The following is a 17947-nucleotide window of genomic DNA, read 5'->3' on the forward strand; positions in this document are numbered from 1 at the left end:
CCTGTTAGAAGCATATAAAGGTTTAAAACACCTTATTTAATACAAATATACAATCCAGAATTATCTTTTTTTTTTTAATTTTATTTATTTATTTATTTTTATTTATTTTTGGCTGTGCTGGGTCTTCGGTTCGTGCGAGGGCTTTCTCTAGTTGCGGCAAGTGGGGGCCACTCTTCATCGCGGTGCGGGGACTGCTCTTCATCGCGGTGCGCGGGCCTTTCACTATCGCGGCCCCTCCCGTTGCGGGGCACAGGCTCCAGACGCGCAGGCTCAGCAGCTGTGGCTCACGGGCCCAGCCGCTCCGCGGCATGTGGGATCCTCCCAGACCAGGGCTCGAACCCGTGTCTCCTGCATTAGCAGGCAGACTCTCAACCACTGCGCCACCAGGGAAGCCCCAGAATTATCATTTTTTAACAGAGAAAGTATTATCACTTTTTAAAAATACATGTAAAGAGTCTTGTTAAGATATTTGATAAATGCAGAGTGATTGGTTCATTTCATTTCACTTCAGGATTTTGAAGAAGATTGTATGAATTATTTTAACACTGTTTTTCTTTTTGCATGTGTTTCTTACTTTACAACTTGGAAATTCCTACTTGCAGTTAATTTGAAAGAGTGCCTCGGATCTGCAGACCGCATCCAATCCAGTGATCCTGATTTCAGAGTTCTAGAAGATGGGTCAGTATACACAGCCCATGCTGTTGTGTTGTCTGATGAGAAAAGATCTTTCACCATATGGCTTTCTGACTCAAAGAAACAGACACAGAAAGAGATTCCTGTGCTCCTGGAACATCAGAAGAAGGTATTCAAAGTACATTGATATTTTCAGGCATGTTTTTCTTCTCATTTAAATACTCTCATTAAAAATTGCAAAGAAGACAAAAGAAAAAATAGGATTTATTTTCCTCATCTTTTCTCTTTCCTTCTGTTTGCTTTCCCTTCCTTCCTCCTCCCTTCCCTCCTTCCCCTTCCCTTTTCAACACTGGTTAGACATTGGATCTTACTTTGTTAAATCTAAATGACACCTCCTCTGTGAAGGTTTCTTCCACCTCTAAAGTCTACTTGCTTTTGTATGCCAGTGTCAGTTTGGTTATCCCTCTGTTGTAGCATTGGGAATTTTTTATTAGCGCAAACAATTTACCTGTAGTTGTTAAAGGGCATGAATCAATCCCTTTTGTGTTTATAGCCTCATTTATACCTGACCCACAGTCAATAGGTACATGTTAAATTAATATTAAGTGCAGTAGTTCCCAGTGAATAAGAGGTTGATTTCAAGTGCCACAGTGATTCTGATGTTAAAATAGGATGGAAATCCTGGAGGATGTATGCGTCTGAATGGTATTAGCCACCACTCAGTGATTGTTGACTGTAGTTCTAAATTCCATGTCATGAGGAATGCCATTGTGAAAGTACTCACTGGATTACAACTAATCGATGTGAAGTGTATTAATGAAAAAGTCATCTAAATGCTAAAATGACTGCTTAGATGGAAATCACTAAAAACTCCAATAGTATGTTCTACAGTGATGGAAATGTTCTGTAATCTGCACTGTGTGATATGGTCACCCAATATTAATGGCTACTGATACTTAGCATGTGGCTAGTACAACTGAAGGATGGAATTTATATTTTATTTAATTCTAATTAGTTTAAATAGTCACATGTGGCTTGCGGCTACCATATTGGACAGTGCAGGTAGAGTGTTCAGGCAATGAAGAACACGCATTATCTTACTATAGTTTACCTGAGAGCATGAGGTTTTAGCAGAAAGAACAAGTAAGTGCCGTCTATAGATTGTCTGAAAGAGGATGTGTTCTCCATCCCATTTTGGGATGCAACGGGAAGAACTGAGAGTACAGTGATAATTTCCCTAACCTGAAAGTATGGTCAGTGTTAGAAAGGTATGTGAAATGAAATTCTTTGGTTCATGAAACTGTTAAAGTCTGGATACATTCTTTCTTTCTTTTTTTTTGTTTTTGTTTTTTTTTTTTTAATAAATTTATTTATTTTATTTTATTTATTTTTGGCTGCGTTGGGTCTTCATTGCTGCACACGGGTTTTCTCTAGTTGTGGCGCGCGGGGGCTACTCTTTGTTGTGGTGCACGAACTTCTCATTTCAGTGGCTTCTCTTGTTGCAGAGCACGGGCTCTAGGCACGTGGGCTCCAGTAGTTGCGGCACGCAGGCTCAGCAATTGTGGCTCACGGGCTTAGTTGCTCTGCAGCATATGGGATCTTCCAGGACCAGGGCTCGAACCCGTGTCCCCTGCATTGGCAGGCAGATTCTTAACAACTGCACCACCAGGGAAGCCCCAATGGATACATTCTCTCTTATCCTTCTAACACAAAGAAGACCTTATTATCTGGTCTTTAGTTTCAGCATGGAAATTCCTGACACTGAGCCTCCAGAGAGGTGTTAGATTTATGGTCCATCCACTATTTTACAATGAAGTAGGCTGTGATGCTTTTGTTTATTGTTAATTTTCTTTCTCTAAATTCAGGTACTGAGGAAGAGACACACTAAAGAGACTGTTCTCAGGCGTTCCAAGAGGAGATGGGCGCCTATCCCCACCTCAATGATGGAGAATTCCTCGGGCCCTTTCCCTTTGTTGCTTCAACGAGTAGGTTTTCCATTCCTTCTGATTGGGATTGCTAAATTAGTTCCAAGAGTCTGTTTTGTCCAGGTTTTAATAACTCTTTAAACATTTACAAATCAACAGATTTGATTGAAGATATTCATGAAGAGTCATAAAAGTACATAAAATGGGAAAATCACTAGAAAACTAATAATGAGAAAAACTAGAAAATCACTAAAAAGCTAATAATAATAATATGAGAAAGACTCTACAGCCATTAAATGATCTTTATTAGTTTATTCATTCACTTAGCAGCCGGCTATTGAGCACCTACCCTGTCCTGTGGAAGGCACTGCTCTAAGTACTGAAGCTAGAAATACATTTAGTCATGACCTTTGCTCTCATGTATTTTATGAGTCTAGTGAGGAAGGTAGAAATAGGCAAATGATCGCAATACTGCATGATGAGTGCTGAGATGGGGCTGGGTTGGGGTGATTTGAGAACTCATGGGCTGAAATGCTGTAAAAAACAGAAAAAAGACTTAGAGGGGGAGGCATCTGAGCTAAAGCCTGAAGGATGGGAGAGTGTCATGCAGGGAAATCATTGTGGAAGAAGAGAGGGGGACAGAGGTGCAAGCAAGCATGGCTCCTCACAGGAGCTCACAGAGCTTAGTCTTCCTGTGTGTGATGGGTGTGGAGCAGGGAGATGGGGCAGAAGAGGCAGGTAGGGTCCACCCAGAATTGGCCAGGTGTGCTCTGCTAGACAGTTTAACTTTTTCCTAAAAACAAGTCATTTTTAAGCAGGGTCAGGTTTACTTTTCATAAAGATCCAAATGGAATATACACAATGGAAATAATGACTGAGGTGAGGCTATGGCATTGTGCTTGCCTTTTTCCCTTAAATTTCTATTACTGTGGTTGATGTTTAATACCAATGGTGCCACCCGTGTCCTACTTGTTTATGTTTTTAACTATGCTTCCAGTGTCTTTCACACTTGTAGAGAATTCTATCCAGTTCTGGACCCTTGTTTCTTCTCTTAGATTATTGTACTTTAAGCACTGGTGAAAGCATCTTAAGAAATGATTTCTGTTTACCAAACTTATACTGATCAGAGGTAATTTTGGTCTTTGCACTGTTAAACCAGTCATCACTTCTAGTCCTCATTTCCTTGACGTGTGTCCATTTGATTTAGCTGACCTGTCCCTCCTCCTTCACGTCACTTCTAGTACAACATTCACCTAGTTTTCCACTTTTCTCACTGGCCACTCCTTCTTCATATGTTTTGCTGGCTCTTCTTCATTCCCACATCCCCACAACCCTCACCACCCTGACCCCTCAATCTCTAAGTTTGGAGAGCTCCAGGGCTCAGACTATGAACCTTGTGTAATGTTTATTTATATTCACTCTCTCAGTGATCTCATCCAGCCTCATAGCTTGAAGTACTTTTTATACATTGGAAACTTGACTTCATATCTCCAGCCCAAACTGCCTAATTAATATTCCTACTTGGAATTTCAGTAGACATTTCAAACTTAACATATAAAAATCAAATGTTTGAGTTTTCTTATAAAAAATATCCTCCCCTCTCAGTTAATGGCAGCTCCATGCTTTCAGTTCTTGGGGCAGTAGAGTCCGTTCAGTAAGGTTTTAGTTGTGGAGAGCACAATTCTCTTTAAGGAATTAACAGAGGGATTTACTATAGTGTATTAAACAGTTTATAGAATTGTTGCGAAGGCTGAAGAAACAAACTTTAGGTTGAATTTTCAGGAACGAATCTCCTAGTTACCCAACAGAATCTATAACCAAGGGACATACTGCTTTCTTCATGATGGGGAAGCCAGTCATTTTAGAGCTAAAGTGCCACTGCCATGGTCAGGAAGCTGCACTGGGCAAGGAACCATCACAGGCAGGAAGCTGCTCCTCCAAATGCAGCTCCAAAACAATCTTAACTGCTCCCATCAGTGTCCACAAAAAGATTGATCTGTATCCTGTCTCTCAACATCCACAAAGTCTGTGAAAAACCACTAGAACTTCTGCTGCTGCAGGAAAAAAGAAAAAAAAAATTTCACCACAAAGTGCCAGCAAAAACAGTAGAAGCAGCAAAAAGGAGGCATCTATCTCCCTTATGGCTTCCAAATTTCATGCAAGCACACCTGACTGTATTTTAATTCAGAACTCTCGTTTCAAGAGACCCTGGAAAAGGGAGAGTTTTTGGTTTGTTTTTATCTGACTCTTTCTAATAGCTACACTATGAGAGGACACAGTAGAAGGAGATGAAATCGATGCTGAGCCCCAATTTACCATATCCATCCATTCTTTATAGTTAAAATTTTAATTCCTGTATTATAATAGGATAAGGCTATAGCCACATTTTACCAAGATCTCAAATCATAGTGGCTAAAGCATGACAGAGATTTAGTCCTTTCATGCCAACGTGTGATCTGGTAAAGAGATTCTAATTTGAGAAATCACCAGGGGCCCAGGCTTCTTTCCTTTTAAAGCTTGGCCATCCTTGCAGGTTCAAGATGGCTCATCATTGCGTCCCAATGAGGGGAAACACCCCTCCACTTTCTAGAGTACAGTCTGGATCCTGCATGTATTATTTTTGCTCACACCCTATTGACCTGACTTTTTCGTGTGGTCATACCTAATTGCAAGGGAGACTGAGAAAAGTCTTTCTTCCAGGCAATCTTGTGCTCAACTTAAATTCTAATGCTAAGGAAGATAGGCAGAATAGACATCAGGGGACACTTGCACCCACTGACATAGTGTCATCCCTGACTTCTGTTTTCACACCACGCAGCCAACCCATTGGCACATTCTGTTGGCTGTATCTTCAAATTATATCCAGAATCTAACCACTTCTCACAACCCCTATTGCTACCATGCTGGTCTAACAAACAGTTCTCTCTCCCCTGAATTCTTGCAGTAACTTTCTAAATGGCCTTCCTGCTTCTTCCTTTACCTGCCCACCCAAGTCTAATCTTAACAGAACACCAAGAATTATCCTTCGAAAATATAAATCAGATACTACTCTTGTCTAAATTCTCCAATGGCTCCCCGTCTGACTCCAAGCAGAAGTCAATATCCTTGGAATCTCTTACATGCCGTGGCCCTATTACTGCATTCGTCCTCCTCTCCGACTTCCTTTTCCCCTAGTTCTCTCAATTCCAACCACAGTGGCCTCCTTGCTCCTTGAACACTCCAGGAACAACCCTGGTCTGGTTGTTTTGCACTTCCTGTTTCCTCTGCTGGGAAGAGTCTTCCCTGTTTATTCTCATTCTTTTAATTTTTGTTAATTCCCCTCCCTAAGGAACATTACAACTGGCATTCCTTTCAACAGTATATGAGAGCCCCTGTTTGCCTCACCCCTGTCCACAGTGGGTATTATTGTTTTTTTCTACCTTTGCCAAATCACTAGATGGGAAACTGTGCCTTAATGTGAGGTTGTCTTTGGTTACTATTTATGTTGAACATTGTTGTCATTAAATTTGAGCAGTTTAAAAAAATCTTTTGCCAAATTACCATTGTTCATTACCATTTTGCATGTTGATGAAGTGACAAAGGTGATTATTATATTATTAAAGTCATCTCTTTAAAATAAAAAAATATATATAAACATATAAATTGTATTTAAAAATAGCATTTTCATGAAAAATTTTTTACATATGCTTTTTCCTCTTAGGTTCAATCTGACGCGGAACAGAACTATACCATCGTCTACTCAATAAGTGGGCCTGGAGTTGACCAAGAACCTTTAAATCTGTTTACCATGGATGGAAAAAGTGGAAATCTGTATTGTACCAAGCCTGTGGATCGTGAAGAATATGATGTTTTTGATGTAGGAGTTTTATTGATACACATAACTTTAAATGATTAAACTATAATCATAGTTTAAACTAAACTTCTGATAGCGCATCTACTCTTTCCTGTCTTCTGAACTTCTTAGAGGGGATCTGAAAGACAAAGGAAATAGATTGTGTAATGTTTTGGAATACTTGGTCTGCTCTTTATCTCAACTTCTATTAGGTAAGCCTGAAATGAAGCCAAGAAATTTAATTGTATTTGGACGTAAATTCCAGAAAATTTGCAGGAGTTGGTTTTGCTTATGAGATTCTCTTTCTCTCTCTGGTCGTGGTACTTTCTCCTCTCTCCGAGACAGGGCCACAGTTGATTGGAAGGGTCCTCTTCCAGTGTCCCTCTTCTGTTCTGTGTTTTTTGTTTTTCCTTTTTTGGTCTTTGTTCCACCTGTCTAATTATCTGATGATATCTGAGAAGTATATAAGGAAGCAAAACTGGGAGACCAAGTCCAAACGAGGCATAATAAGCCAGCATTCTGATATGGATGAACTTACATCAATGGGGAATCATTCAGACAATTTTCAGTGTAATATGGTCAATGCTCTGGGGTCATGTGGTACAGGGGGACTGATTCTCCATAGGAAAGAGGGATTCTCTTCCTAAAAGAAGAGGGAAGAGATGCTGGGTAAGTAAACTTGACTGATGTTCACCACATGACATTTCTTTGCTTTTGGCTGGAAAATTTTCAGCTCAGTGTTGTAATCACATGCTGAATAGAAATATGTTCTATTTGTCCACCGATAGGGGTCTAGTTAAATAAATTACAGCATGTCTATGTGGTAGATTATTAGACTGCCAATAAATCCCGTTTTCAAAGCATGTTTAAGGGCTTTGGGAAATGGTTACAGAATAAAGTCAAGTTTGTTTGCTTTTTGGAAAAAAAGGATATAAGCTTACAGTAGTATGATCTCAATTTTTGTGTACAAATATATACACAGAAGGGACTGAAGGAATACATCAAATGTGAACAGTACTTATCTCTGGGTAGCAGCTCATGGATTTTTATTTTCTTCTTTTGTACTTTACTGAATTTTAAAATTTATCATGATAAGGATGTTTCTTTTATAATTGAAATAGTGCACTTTTAACTATGGAAAAATTGTTTATATTAAAAAATCATTTAAAAATGAAAAAAAAGATATAAGTTCTATTTGACATTACATTGCTTTTGATTAATTAGTAATGTGGAAATTGTTAAATGTATTTTGTTAGAAAACCTCTTACAAATATATGATCTATGAGGTTAAACAATAAAGGGGCTCAGTAGTGACAAAGTTGGGACTCATTGCCTTATTTAGATGATATAGTCAGGATTTTCCCCATTGCAGGGAGGTTAACTGTTCTTCCCAATACAATTTTATGATTATGGGGAGAATAAGGACTGTAATCCACGTCTCCATATTCACATTTAATTCCTTAGTCTCATGACCTGAGTAGTCTCTGATTCTCTGTACTCTGACCTAGGTTTTATTTGAAGTGTAGCCACTTCTACCAAACATTGGATACTTTTAACTGTAGTTAAAGTCGTTCTACGTTCGATGTTTTGATAACTAAAGAAGCATTGAATAGGAATTTTTGAAGTGATTTATTATTGAAAAGATTTGCAGAGAAGGTAGTAGATAAAGCATAGTATTCTTTCATGCTGGAATCTTTTATAATGGACTGTTGAACTTGCTTTTCACTGTTTTACAGCTGATTGTCCGTGCGTCAACTGCAGATGGGTATTCAGCAGAATTACCTCTTCCACTGTCCATCAGAGTGGAGGATGACAATGACAACCGCCCTATTTTCACAGAAGCAATTTATAATTTTGAAGTTCCAGAAAGCAGTAGAATTGGTAAGACAACTTTTAGGAGTAAAATGTGCTATGTTAAATGTTTATATACATTGTTTGAGAGGTTGAATTTTTACTCAAAGCCAGATCATCCTGAGATGACACTGGACCAATAGCTACTTACCAGAATACATTTAATCCTATCAAATCTAATCAATGTGTAATTTACAAGGTATTATAGGAGTTTGTAGTGTTGTTGGTATGATACCGATGAATTATAAAGGCAGATAACAGTTATTCAAGCTTTGTACCATATTTGGATTATATACTTTATTTCATCTTATTATTATGTGGGTTTATCATTATTCCTAGCTCCAAGGGAGGACATGCAGGGTAGAATGTATGATAAAACTAAAATCAATGTAGATATTTTTATTAGGTTTTATTTAGGAAGGTGTTGAATGATGTCCACTGAGGACACAATTTTTTAAGCTCTTATCTATATTGTCTCTTCTCTTTAAACTACTACTTTACTACTTCCAATTTAGAGTGAATGCCGGAATAACTTTAGAGAAACTTGCATTGTGTGTTCTCCATCCTAAACACTTGCTCTCACATGTGGAAAACCAAAGTGTTTCACTTCAATAGGCCCTTAAATGTGGCATTCTTAATGTCTTCTGAGACTTGCAATATGGAGAATAACCACTCACAATAAAGTTGAAAGGAAGTGAACTCAACCATAGAGGATTAGCTAACTTGCTTATTAAAGTTTCTAGGAGTTACTTAGATCTTCACTGGACTGTTGTAACTGCTCTTTCCTTTTATATTTTAGTTTGATAATTTGATGTCATAGATGTTAACCTCTTTATTACTCACATGGTACAATTAAAAAAATTATTGTTGCTTTGGAGTTTAGGAAACCTAGTTTTTTTTTTTTTTTTTGGAAACCTAGTTTTTGATTCAGGGTCTGTTATTATTTCACTGTGGGAACTCATGGAAGTTCCTTTGAGTTCTCTGATCTATAAAATGAGTTAATGATGTTAGACGACTTATAATGTTTTTAACCTCACAAGTCTATGACTCTTACACTTTTCTATTTTCAAAGAGGGATGATTGGTTTTAGACTCTTTCTTGAACATTCTGTTCTCTTTGGTAGTAACAGAGAAGGATCTAGGGCAAACACTTTGATGCCCAGATTAACCCAGAATACTTTAAGCATATCACACCAGTAGGTTCAGCCCTGTTAAGGCTGTGATACTCTGAAGGTGTTCTTTGAGTTTGCCTTAACTCACACACAGAGGGTTTGGGCAAAGGGTGCTCAACGAATAGTGAAATATAGCACTCATGGAAAAGAATTTTCAAGTCAAGATTTTAGGAAGGTTTTATGTAATAAGTAAAGGAGTTCTGTATCCAGAGAATTAAAATAGTGTTTATGTCTTCCTGACTGTCAATGAAATTGCAGGAAGAAAATGTATGTCTTATAAAGATTATAAACAGTTTTCTATGAAAAGATAATTTATTTTCTTATAATAATAAGATTATTACTTCATGTCTTCATATTGATCCACTGCAGAAATCTTTTTGTTACTTATAAGTTTGTATTTGGACAGTCTCTACAAATTTATATCTATATCTATATATACATATATATGTATACATATATATACTTAAGCACACATATACACACATATATAAAGTTTAAGGATATAATGACAAAATTATTTAAAACTAATACTTCCTTGCATTAATAGTTTTACTTGGCTTTTATTTCCCTCAAATATAAAATTTTAACGAATATATATATATATATACATATATATATGTATATGATTGTATGTGTCTATGTATTGTTCCTCAGGCCAACCTCACATACAGGGCTACAGGCAAAGTGGATCTATGTATTATAATTTCATGGGCATTGGAACACTATCCTTAGACTATAAAAATACCACCTGTATGTACTCTTTGATACTTGAAGTCCTTTACCAGAGCAATATTCTTACTTTCCATACTGATGAAAAATACTAATAGCTCTAACTGCAGAAACAGTTAACTAATTCTCCCTGAATGGTAAATAGTATGAAATAAGATTAAGTGGGGCTGGGGGCAGTGAGGTTTGGCTACAAATCTGGTGAAAGAGAAGGAAGCAAATCAAGAACTAGCAAAAAATAGAATAGAAAGGAGACTGAGATGTGAAAGGTCAACTTCATCATCTATCCAGTTATAACCCAAGTTAGCCTTGATTTAGTTATTAATCAAAACTTTGATTTTAAAAAATCTGATTTACTTAGGAGACATGGTTTCTCTTTCCAGCTAGGTTAGTTATTGCAGTATGTGGGAATATGTGTTGAAATTATTCTTGGATGCCATCTAAATAAGTTTTTAATAAATTTACTATCAAATAGTTTAAGCTGTGGGCAAAGTAAGAGTATGCCTTGATTCTCAGCATTAAAGTGTTTCATATTATAAATTTGAAGTCATCTTCATCAGTACTATGTAAAGATGGAATATCTCTGGTAAGAAATACATCGTAAATGAGGTTTCCACCATCACTGTTAGAATTTGAGAAGTGTAGATGTGCCTAAACATATTTTGCAATTCTGGAAAGTAAAGACTCTTTTTTTTAAACATGTAGGTACTACAGTGGGAGTGGTTTGTGCCACGGACAGAGATGAACCAGACACGATGCATACGCGCCTGAAGTATAGCATTATGGAGCAGATGCCAAGATCACCTGGGAAGTTTTCTGTGCATGCCAGCAAAGGTGTAATCACCATAGTCTATGTTTTGGACAGAGAGGTAGCTTTCACAATCCGTAGATTATCATTTTACTTGGGGCTGAACCCACCACCCCTAATTTACTATAATTTGCTATCCTGTGGATTAGGAGTTTCTCATTTTATTTTATTTAGGCATAAGACAATAAGAATTCCTGCCTATGTTACCTGTTTGTATATTATTTCTATTTCCTTATGTAAGAGAAACCATGAGGAATAGAAATAAAGATCAACTGGTATTCAGAAGGGGTGAGAAAAAAAGATATTGCTATGAATGTTGATATTATTGAATAATACTTTATTTCTCGTGTATGGCTAGTTGGTTCCAGCTCAATGTTCCAGCTCAATTCTCATGTAGGACAATTAGTGTTGCTTGTTCCATGGGTATAGATTACAGCCTGATCCCTATCCAGTTATTATAGATATGTACTTTTAATCAGGAAAGGATTAGCTGAGATAAAGTTGATAGATTATTAAAAATCTGTAACACTATTTGGATGATAGTAATAGCATATTTTTATGTGTATAGCACTTGATGTTCAAATTCTTTATGCATAATTTGATCTCATCTTTATAATTTCCTTGTTTGATTAGATAGAGGTTATATCCAATCTATAGGGGAGAAAGGTGACAGTCAGAAGGATTGATTGACTTGCCCAGGTCAAATTACTGCACTGAATCTTCTGATCTTGCTCTTGTCCATTTCATCAGCCTATATTTAACTCAGAGTCTTGCATTATTGACTGAGGCAGATCAATCAATTTCATATGTACAAAGTAGCTTTATTAGAACACTTCAGTGGTTCCCACTAAAACTAGAATAACATAAATGGAAGGATCGATATGACTGGGAGAGATATTATAAAGAAGAATTCAGTGGGATTTGATGTCAGAGCGAAAGGGAGGGATGGTGAGAACCTATAAAAAAGAATAAAAAATAGTACAAAGGTTTTATTTATTATTATTTTAATTTTTGTGGGGTCAGGACATGCTATGTGATAAAATACATAATGGTCATAATAAATGGGAAAGTTTGAAGGGAACAATATGAATGTGTTTTGAATCTGTGGAATATTTAGAGATGATATGGTAATCAAGTGAAAGCAAGGATTTTTCCTAATTTTTCAATATTGACAAATGAGGCTTAGAGAAATTAAATAAATTAAGGTTACACAGCTTGTAAGATACAGATTTGGGGTCAAATCCAGATGTGCTTGCTTGATCAAAAAAAATATAATGGGATTTTGTGGGGAACAACCATGAGGTGTGCTGTAGGGGACAATACAGGAAGTAAAGAAATGAACAAGGGAGCTAGAGAAACTGCATTTAGAGGAAGAAAAAGCAGGGTCTCAAAGAGTGCTGGAGCCTGTGGACGGAGCGTTTCGGGGTGGGAATGTTGGTTTCCACCGTGAAAGAAGGATGAGTAAAATAAAGACCAAGGAAGGGAGAGAGGGAAATAGAAAATGAAGAAAAATAAAAGAACTAAAGGAGGGGCTAAAGAAGAGTAAAATAGAAGGGAAAGGCAACAGAGGTGATTGTGTCACAGACCAGGGACTCCATTTCATCAACACACCATTTGCAAACTCCATTCGTAGAAGTCAACAGCGACCACCTAATTGCCTAATCCAAAGGTTAATTATTAAAACTCTCTCTATTGCTGGCAATTATTAAAACTCTCTTCTCTTGGATTTCTGGTTCTCCTCCTGCTTCTCTGATCTTTTGTTTTGAGTGTCTGTCCTTTGCTTAGTCTTCTTACTTCCCTCCTGCTTGAAATGCTGTTGTTCCTTATATCTTCAGCTCTTCTCATCCTTGAACCTCTCCCAGGAAATCAGATTCTTGCCATAATCTCAACCACTATCTACACACTGCTGACTCCCAGATTGGTGTTTCTGGCCTTGAACTCCCCTTAAGTATAGGGCCACCTATCCAGCTGCCTTCTGGACCTTTCTCCTTAGATTTCCCATAGGAACGTAAAATTCGATATCCACCAGACAAAACTCATTTTTTTTCGCCTCTCCTTGCCAACCTTGCCAGTGTTCACTTCCTCAGAGAACTGCTGTCTTCCTGTATTGGTTGGTGATACTTCTGTGTGCCTGTTATCCAGGTCGTACACCTGAGCAGCAGCCTCTACCCCCTCTTTCTCTTGTAACTTGTGCATACAATCTGTTCTTAAGTCCAACTCCATCCTGACTTACAAATAACTTTCCTCACCCTTTCTTTTTTTTTTAATTAATTAATTTATTTATTTTTGGCTGTGTTGGGCCTTCGTTTCTGTGCGAGGGCTTTCTCTAGTTGCGGCAAGCGGGGGCCACTCTTCATCGCGGTGCGCGGGCCTCTCACTATCGCAGCCTCTCTTGTTGCGGAGCACAGGCTCCAGACGCGCAGGCTCAGTAATTATGGCTCATGGGCCCAGCCGCTCCACGGCATGTGGGATCTTCCCAGACCAGGGCTCGAACCCGTGTCCCCTGCATTGGCAGGCGGATTCTCAACTACTGCGCCACCAGGGAAGCCCCCTCACCCTTTCTTTTTGTCCTCATTGCTAATGCCCCAGCTTTGTACTACTTCAGGAGCCTTTAACTGGTTTCTTTGAATCTCATCTCAGCTCACTCCAAATTATGCTCGACCTTCTTTTAAATATATTCTTTCTCAAACTCAAATGTTTCTATTTTGTGCTCCCAATGTGACTCCCATAAAACCTTCCCCATTACCTGCTGCTTAAGCATAAGTCTACATTCTTACTATGGATCTTGTAATTGAACTTCTGCTTACCTTTTCAGCTTTATTCCTGTCTACCATGTCTTTGGGTATATACAAATAGGGAAATCAAATAAAAACATGGATACACACCAATAGAAGTGTGTACAACTGAGGTTTCCTTTATAAATCTAAACAAGGTTTTCAAAGCTAATTAAATATTTGCTTTGTTTTCAGGTTGTAGACAAGTACTCATTGAAAATGAAAGTACAAGACATGGATGGTCGATCACATGGATTGATGAGTACAGCAACTTGCATCATAACAGTAAAAGATTCAAATGACAATTTACCCACTTTCGGACAAAATGCTGTAAGTAGATAATAACAAAATTGATCTCTATTGTTATTTTTATTTAATCTGAATTAATAAAATATTTATCATACTTTGAAGTATGTATGTTTATTTTATCAATAAAATGAAATATCTGACGTATAAATATCTTTTATTTATTCATAATAGTATTTATATTATCTCCCTTTTGTTAAAGGCCATAGCATTAGTCTTTATTTGTAACAAAGTTCTTCATTCATTTAAAAGATAACCCTTAGTAAAACAATGCTTTTGTGATTCATGTTTTAAAATAATCTAGGCAAAAACTGTAAGAACAAGTACTTTTGGAGTGGAAGAAACATTTTACTTTCTTTGTAAAAGTTTCCTTTATAAAGTAAGTTTTTAATGAGTTTTCTCTGTTTCAGTATGAAACATCAGTAGAGGAAAATATGTTCAATGTGGAAATCTTACGAATACCTGTGGAAGATAAGGATTTAATTAACACTTCCAATTGGAGAGCCAATTTTACTATTTTAAACGGCAATGAAAATGGACATTTCAGTATCAGTACAGACAAAGAAACTAATGAAGGTGTTCTCTGTGTTGTAAAGGTAAAGTAATAATGAGTAATAGACAATTTGGCAAGTTAAGTTTTAATCAACTAATGGTTTAATCAACTAAGTAGTTTCAGATCATAGACTTTACAAGTTGGAAGAGAACTTAATCTATTTAGTTCACTTGTTTTGCTTTAATGCTGCCTTTCTTCTATAATTTGTTACCAGCTATTAGGCATCTAGCTTATGCTTGAACATTCTCTATTGGAAGAATCTCCGTATATCCATTGGCAGCTTATTCCATGTCTGGAGAACTCTAATTCTCAGAAGGCCTTACTTTTACTGTGCCTAAATTATTCTCCTTGTAACCCATGTCTTTGGACCAGGTTTTGTCTCTAATGTTATACAAAACAGGTATCATCCTTTGAAAAGGCTGTGATGTCTATTTGAGATTTACCTTCTCTAGGATAAATATTCCCAATTCCTCTAACTATTCTTTACATGATATAATTTAGAGGCTCATATTCTTCTCTCTGTGTGTCTCTCTCTCTCTCTCTTGAATATATGACTTGTTGTATCTGATCTTCTTAAAGGTAATATTGAGGATGAAATATAGTATTACGTCAAACAGCACAGAATGAACATATTCTTTGTTCTATATGTTGTATTTTTGGTAGTACTGTTACATTCTAGGGTCCAGGTTATAAGGGCAGAAAAGGCTCTTTTGGGAAGGACTCTTGGTTTTATATTCCTAACCCAGAAAAAGAAAGAAAATTGTCCTGTAGTGTAAAACACTTACTGTGTGCGCTAATGTTAAATGTCACTCTTATAACAATTGTACAGAAGAGAAAACTTAGTCTCAGAGACATTAAGAAACCTACCCAAAGTGACACAGCTCAGATGTAGTAGAGACAGGATTTGAGTCTATGTTTCTTGGATTCCAAGTTATCTGCTCTTAAGCCCTGTGTTAAATTGCTTTGCATAGCTCTGTGATCTTGGAAAATTAACCTCTGTATTATCTGTAAAATATAAATAATACTTCTCTCTGCTTTCCTAGTAGCTATTCAAATATGATAATGAAAATGAGAGCACTTGGTAAACTATAGGATATTAGTATTATATTTTTAGAAGTCACATCATGTTCTTGGGACTAGTGTTATAATTTTCCATAATAGATAACTTTTTTGAAATTGTAGAGTATGAGCTGATTCAGCCTTTAGCTGTGTCCTGGGTAATCTTTCCATCTTAGTTCTCTCCATTTCAGCAACAGCAGCTGTGCGTCAGAGCTTGAGTGAGGAAGACAGAGTTCTTGGTCATTCTCACCGTAGGAAGTCCTCACATCCATCTTCACAACAATACATTTTCTAGGGAATTGTTAGCATCTTAGTGCAGATATGGGATATTTTTCAACAATTTTTTTTCAGTTGATGAAACAAGAAGGCATCCTATGGTTGAAGAGAGTTCATATTTTTTCATTAATCATTGATTTCATCCCACCAGATTTCTAAATCTTGCAGAGTTTTAAGCTACTACAGCAATATCCAGTTTAAGCCTTAAAAGATTGCATAAAAAAACTCTAGGGCTTTTAGCAAGTAACTCTAGATTGAATAACTGCACCTCTTCTAGGGCAGCAGCTGTTTTCTAAATTTCCATCCATTTCTCATTGCTAACAGACTCTCAGCCTGATCATAGCAATACGAGCGATTTGTGAGGTAGCGTTCATTAGCAGCAAATAAACAGATATTAATCTTTTTCTCTCTTGGCGCTCCAGTTTCTGGGATATTAATAAAAGAATCAAAAAGAGTTTCACATACATTTTGTAGATTCTAAGATTCAGAAATTTTCTTGACTTCTTATTGGACTTGTGGTATTAGTATCTCAGCTTGATAATGCCTGGATGTGGAGATGTGGAGAAAGGCTTAAACCCAAAATTCTACTCCTCAGTTTTGATTTTGTTCAATGTTCAGCCAGTGATTATTTTGATAAGCAGAAAGAGAATGAAAGAAAAAGTGCGTTAGCTTTTCAGTACAGTGTAAAATACTGTTTTATGGATTTGGCTTGTTTGCTGTATAAAAATCAATTGTAACCAAAGAATTGATTTAGAAGATTTTAGAGGCTGGTGAGTCAGTTAAGCAGAAGGATTGTAGTGTGGCGGTTAGGAAAATGGACTCAGACCAGACTACCTGGCTTCAAGCTCCAGCTCGAATGAGTTTCTTTGGGCTTTGAGAAACCCAGTTTATTTCCTCTTCTTCACTTTCCTGCTCTCTAAAATGGGAATGACGATAATAATAGTGCCAATAGCACATTATATTTTTCTTACCCCTCTGCATTCTTCACTGTGAGAGTTTCATTGGATAAACTACAAACAATGCCAAAGTATAAGTCTCAAATTGTCAAAAATAAAATTTTCATAAAAATAAATAGTTAGCACGGGTAAAAATTGTACTTAACTCATCAGTGAGGGACTCAGCAAAAAGCCAAAGCAGCTTCCTAGAAGAAATGAGAAGCGGTATGGATTTTGATAAAAGGAAAAGCTCAAATAAAGATTGCTCAGTTATATGCCTTAGAGGACAATTAAAACGTGCATTTTATGGTAAAAATGGCATTTTTACCATTTCTATCAGAGAGAAAATAAAATCACTGCACCATTTCAGCTTTAAGTCAACATCTAGTTTTATAAGAGCTGTAAAATGTCTGGGCCCTCATCAATGGTAAATAGTAAGTTGAACATTCTCCGAGAGTCAGATGACCCTTAGGCCGGTCTTCTAAATAAGGCCAGAAGAACACGGTCAAGTTTTTGCATTATCTTCAGGTTCAGAATAATTTTCCATAGTAAGAATGAGCTATAAAAATATTTTAGGAATCGCTTTCCCACAACTCCATAAAACCACCTGCAGAAACTTTCCGACCACTCTTGCTAAAGGCTTAGTGAAGGATCACCTCTCTCTTTAGCAAAGGATAAAAATCAATATTGGCTAAATGGGAGCACAGAATTTATGTAGCACTGTTCATATCGACAGAAGTTCACTTGCTATTTGAAATACCAAATGTATTTTACACTGATGTTCATATACTTGTCCTTTTTTTAAAGGCACTGAATTACGAAGAAAACCGTCAAGTGGTCCTGGAAATTGGAGTACGCAATGAAGCTCCATTTACTGGAGATGTGACACGCATAATGACAAACATGAACAGAGCCTTTGTCACAGTTAATGTGAAGGATCAGGACGAAGGGCCTGAATGCAAACCTGCAGTCCAATATGTACAGATTAAAGAAAACTCCCCAGTGGGTTCAAAGATCAAAGTATATAAGGCATATGACCCTGAAACTAGAAGTAGCAGTGGTTTAAGGTACGAAGAAATCTATAACCACATACTAATT

The 17947-nt window shown here is 37.0% G+C and overlaps 1 protein-coding gene across 2 annotated transcripts in view; it reads left to right on the plus strand.

Moving 5' to 3' along the window:
* Positions 1 to 17947, plus strand: part of DSC3 (desmocollin 3) — a 41002-nt gene that overhangs the window by 8868 nt on the left and 14187 nt on the right. For both annotated transcript variants that reach the window (XM_007167031.2, XM_057527147.1), the window contains exons 3-10: positions 603 to 802; positions 2499 to 2618; positions 6259 to 6414; positions 8127 to 8271; positions 10844 to 11007; positions 13916 to 14050; positions 14437 to 14622; positions 17657 to 17916. In XM_007167031.2, the coding sequence (XP_007167093.1) occupies positions 603 to 802; positions 2499 to 2618; positions 6259 to 6414; positions 8127 to 8271; positions 10844 to 11007; positions 13916 to 14050; positions 14437 to 14622; positions 17657 to 17916 (1366 nt within the window). The remainder of the gene's footprint in view (positions 1 to 602; positions 803 to 2498; positions 2619 to 6258; positions 6415 to 8126; positions 8272 to 10843; positions 11008 to 13915; positions 14051 to 14436; positions 14623 to 17656; positions 17917 to 17947) is intronic.

This window comes from Balaenoptera acutorostrata, chromosome 13 (genome assembly GCF_949987535.1).
Source record: "Balaenoptera acutorostrata chromosome 13, mBalAcu1.1, whole genome shotgun sequence".
NCBI lineage: Eukaryota > Metazoa > Chordata > Mammalia > Artiodactyla > Balaenopteridae > Balaenoptera > Balaenoptera acutorostrata.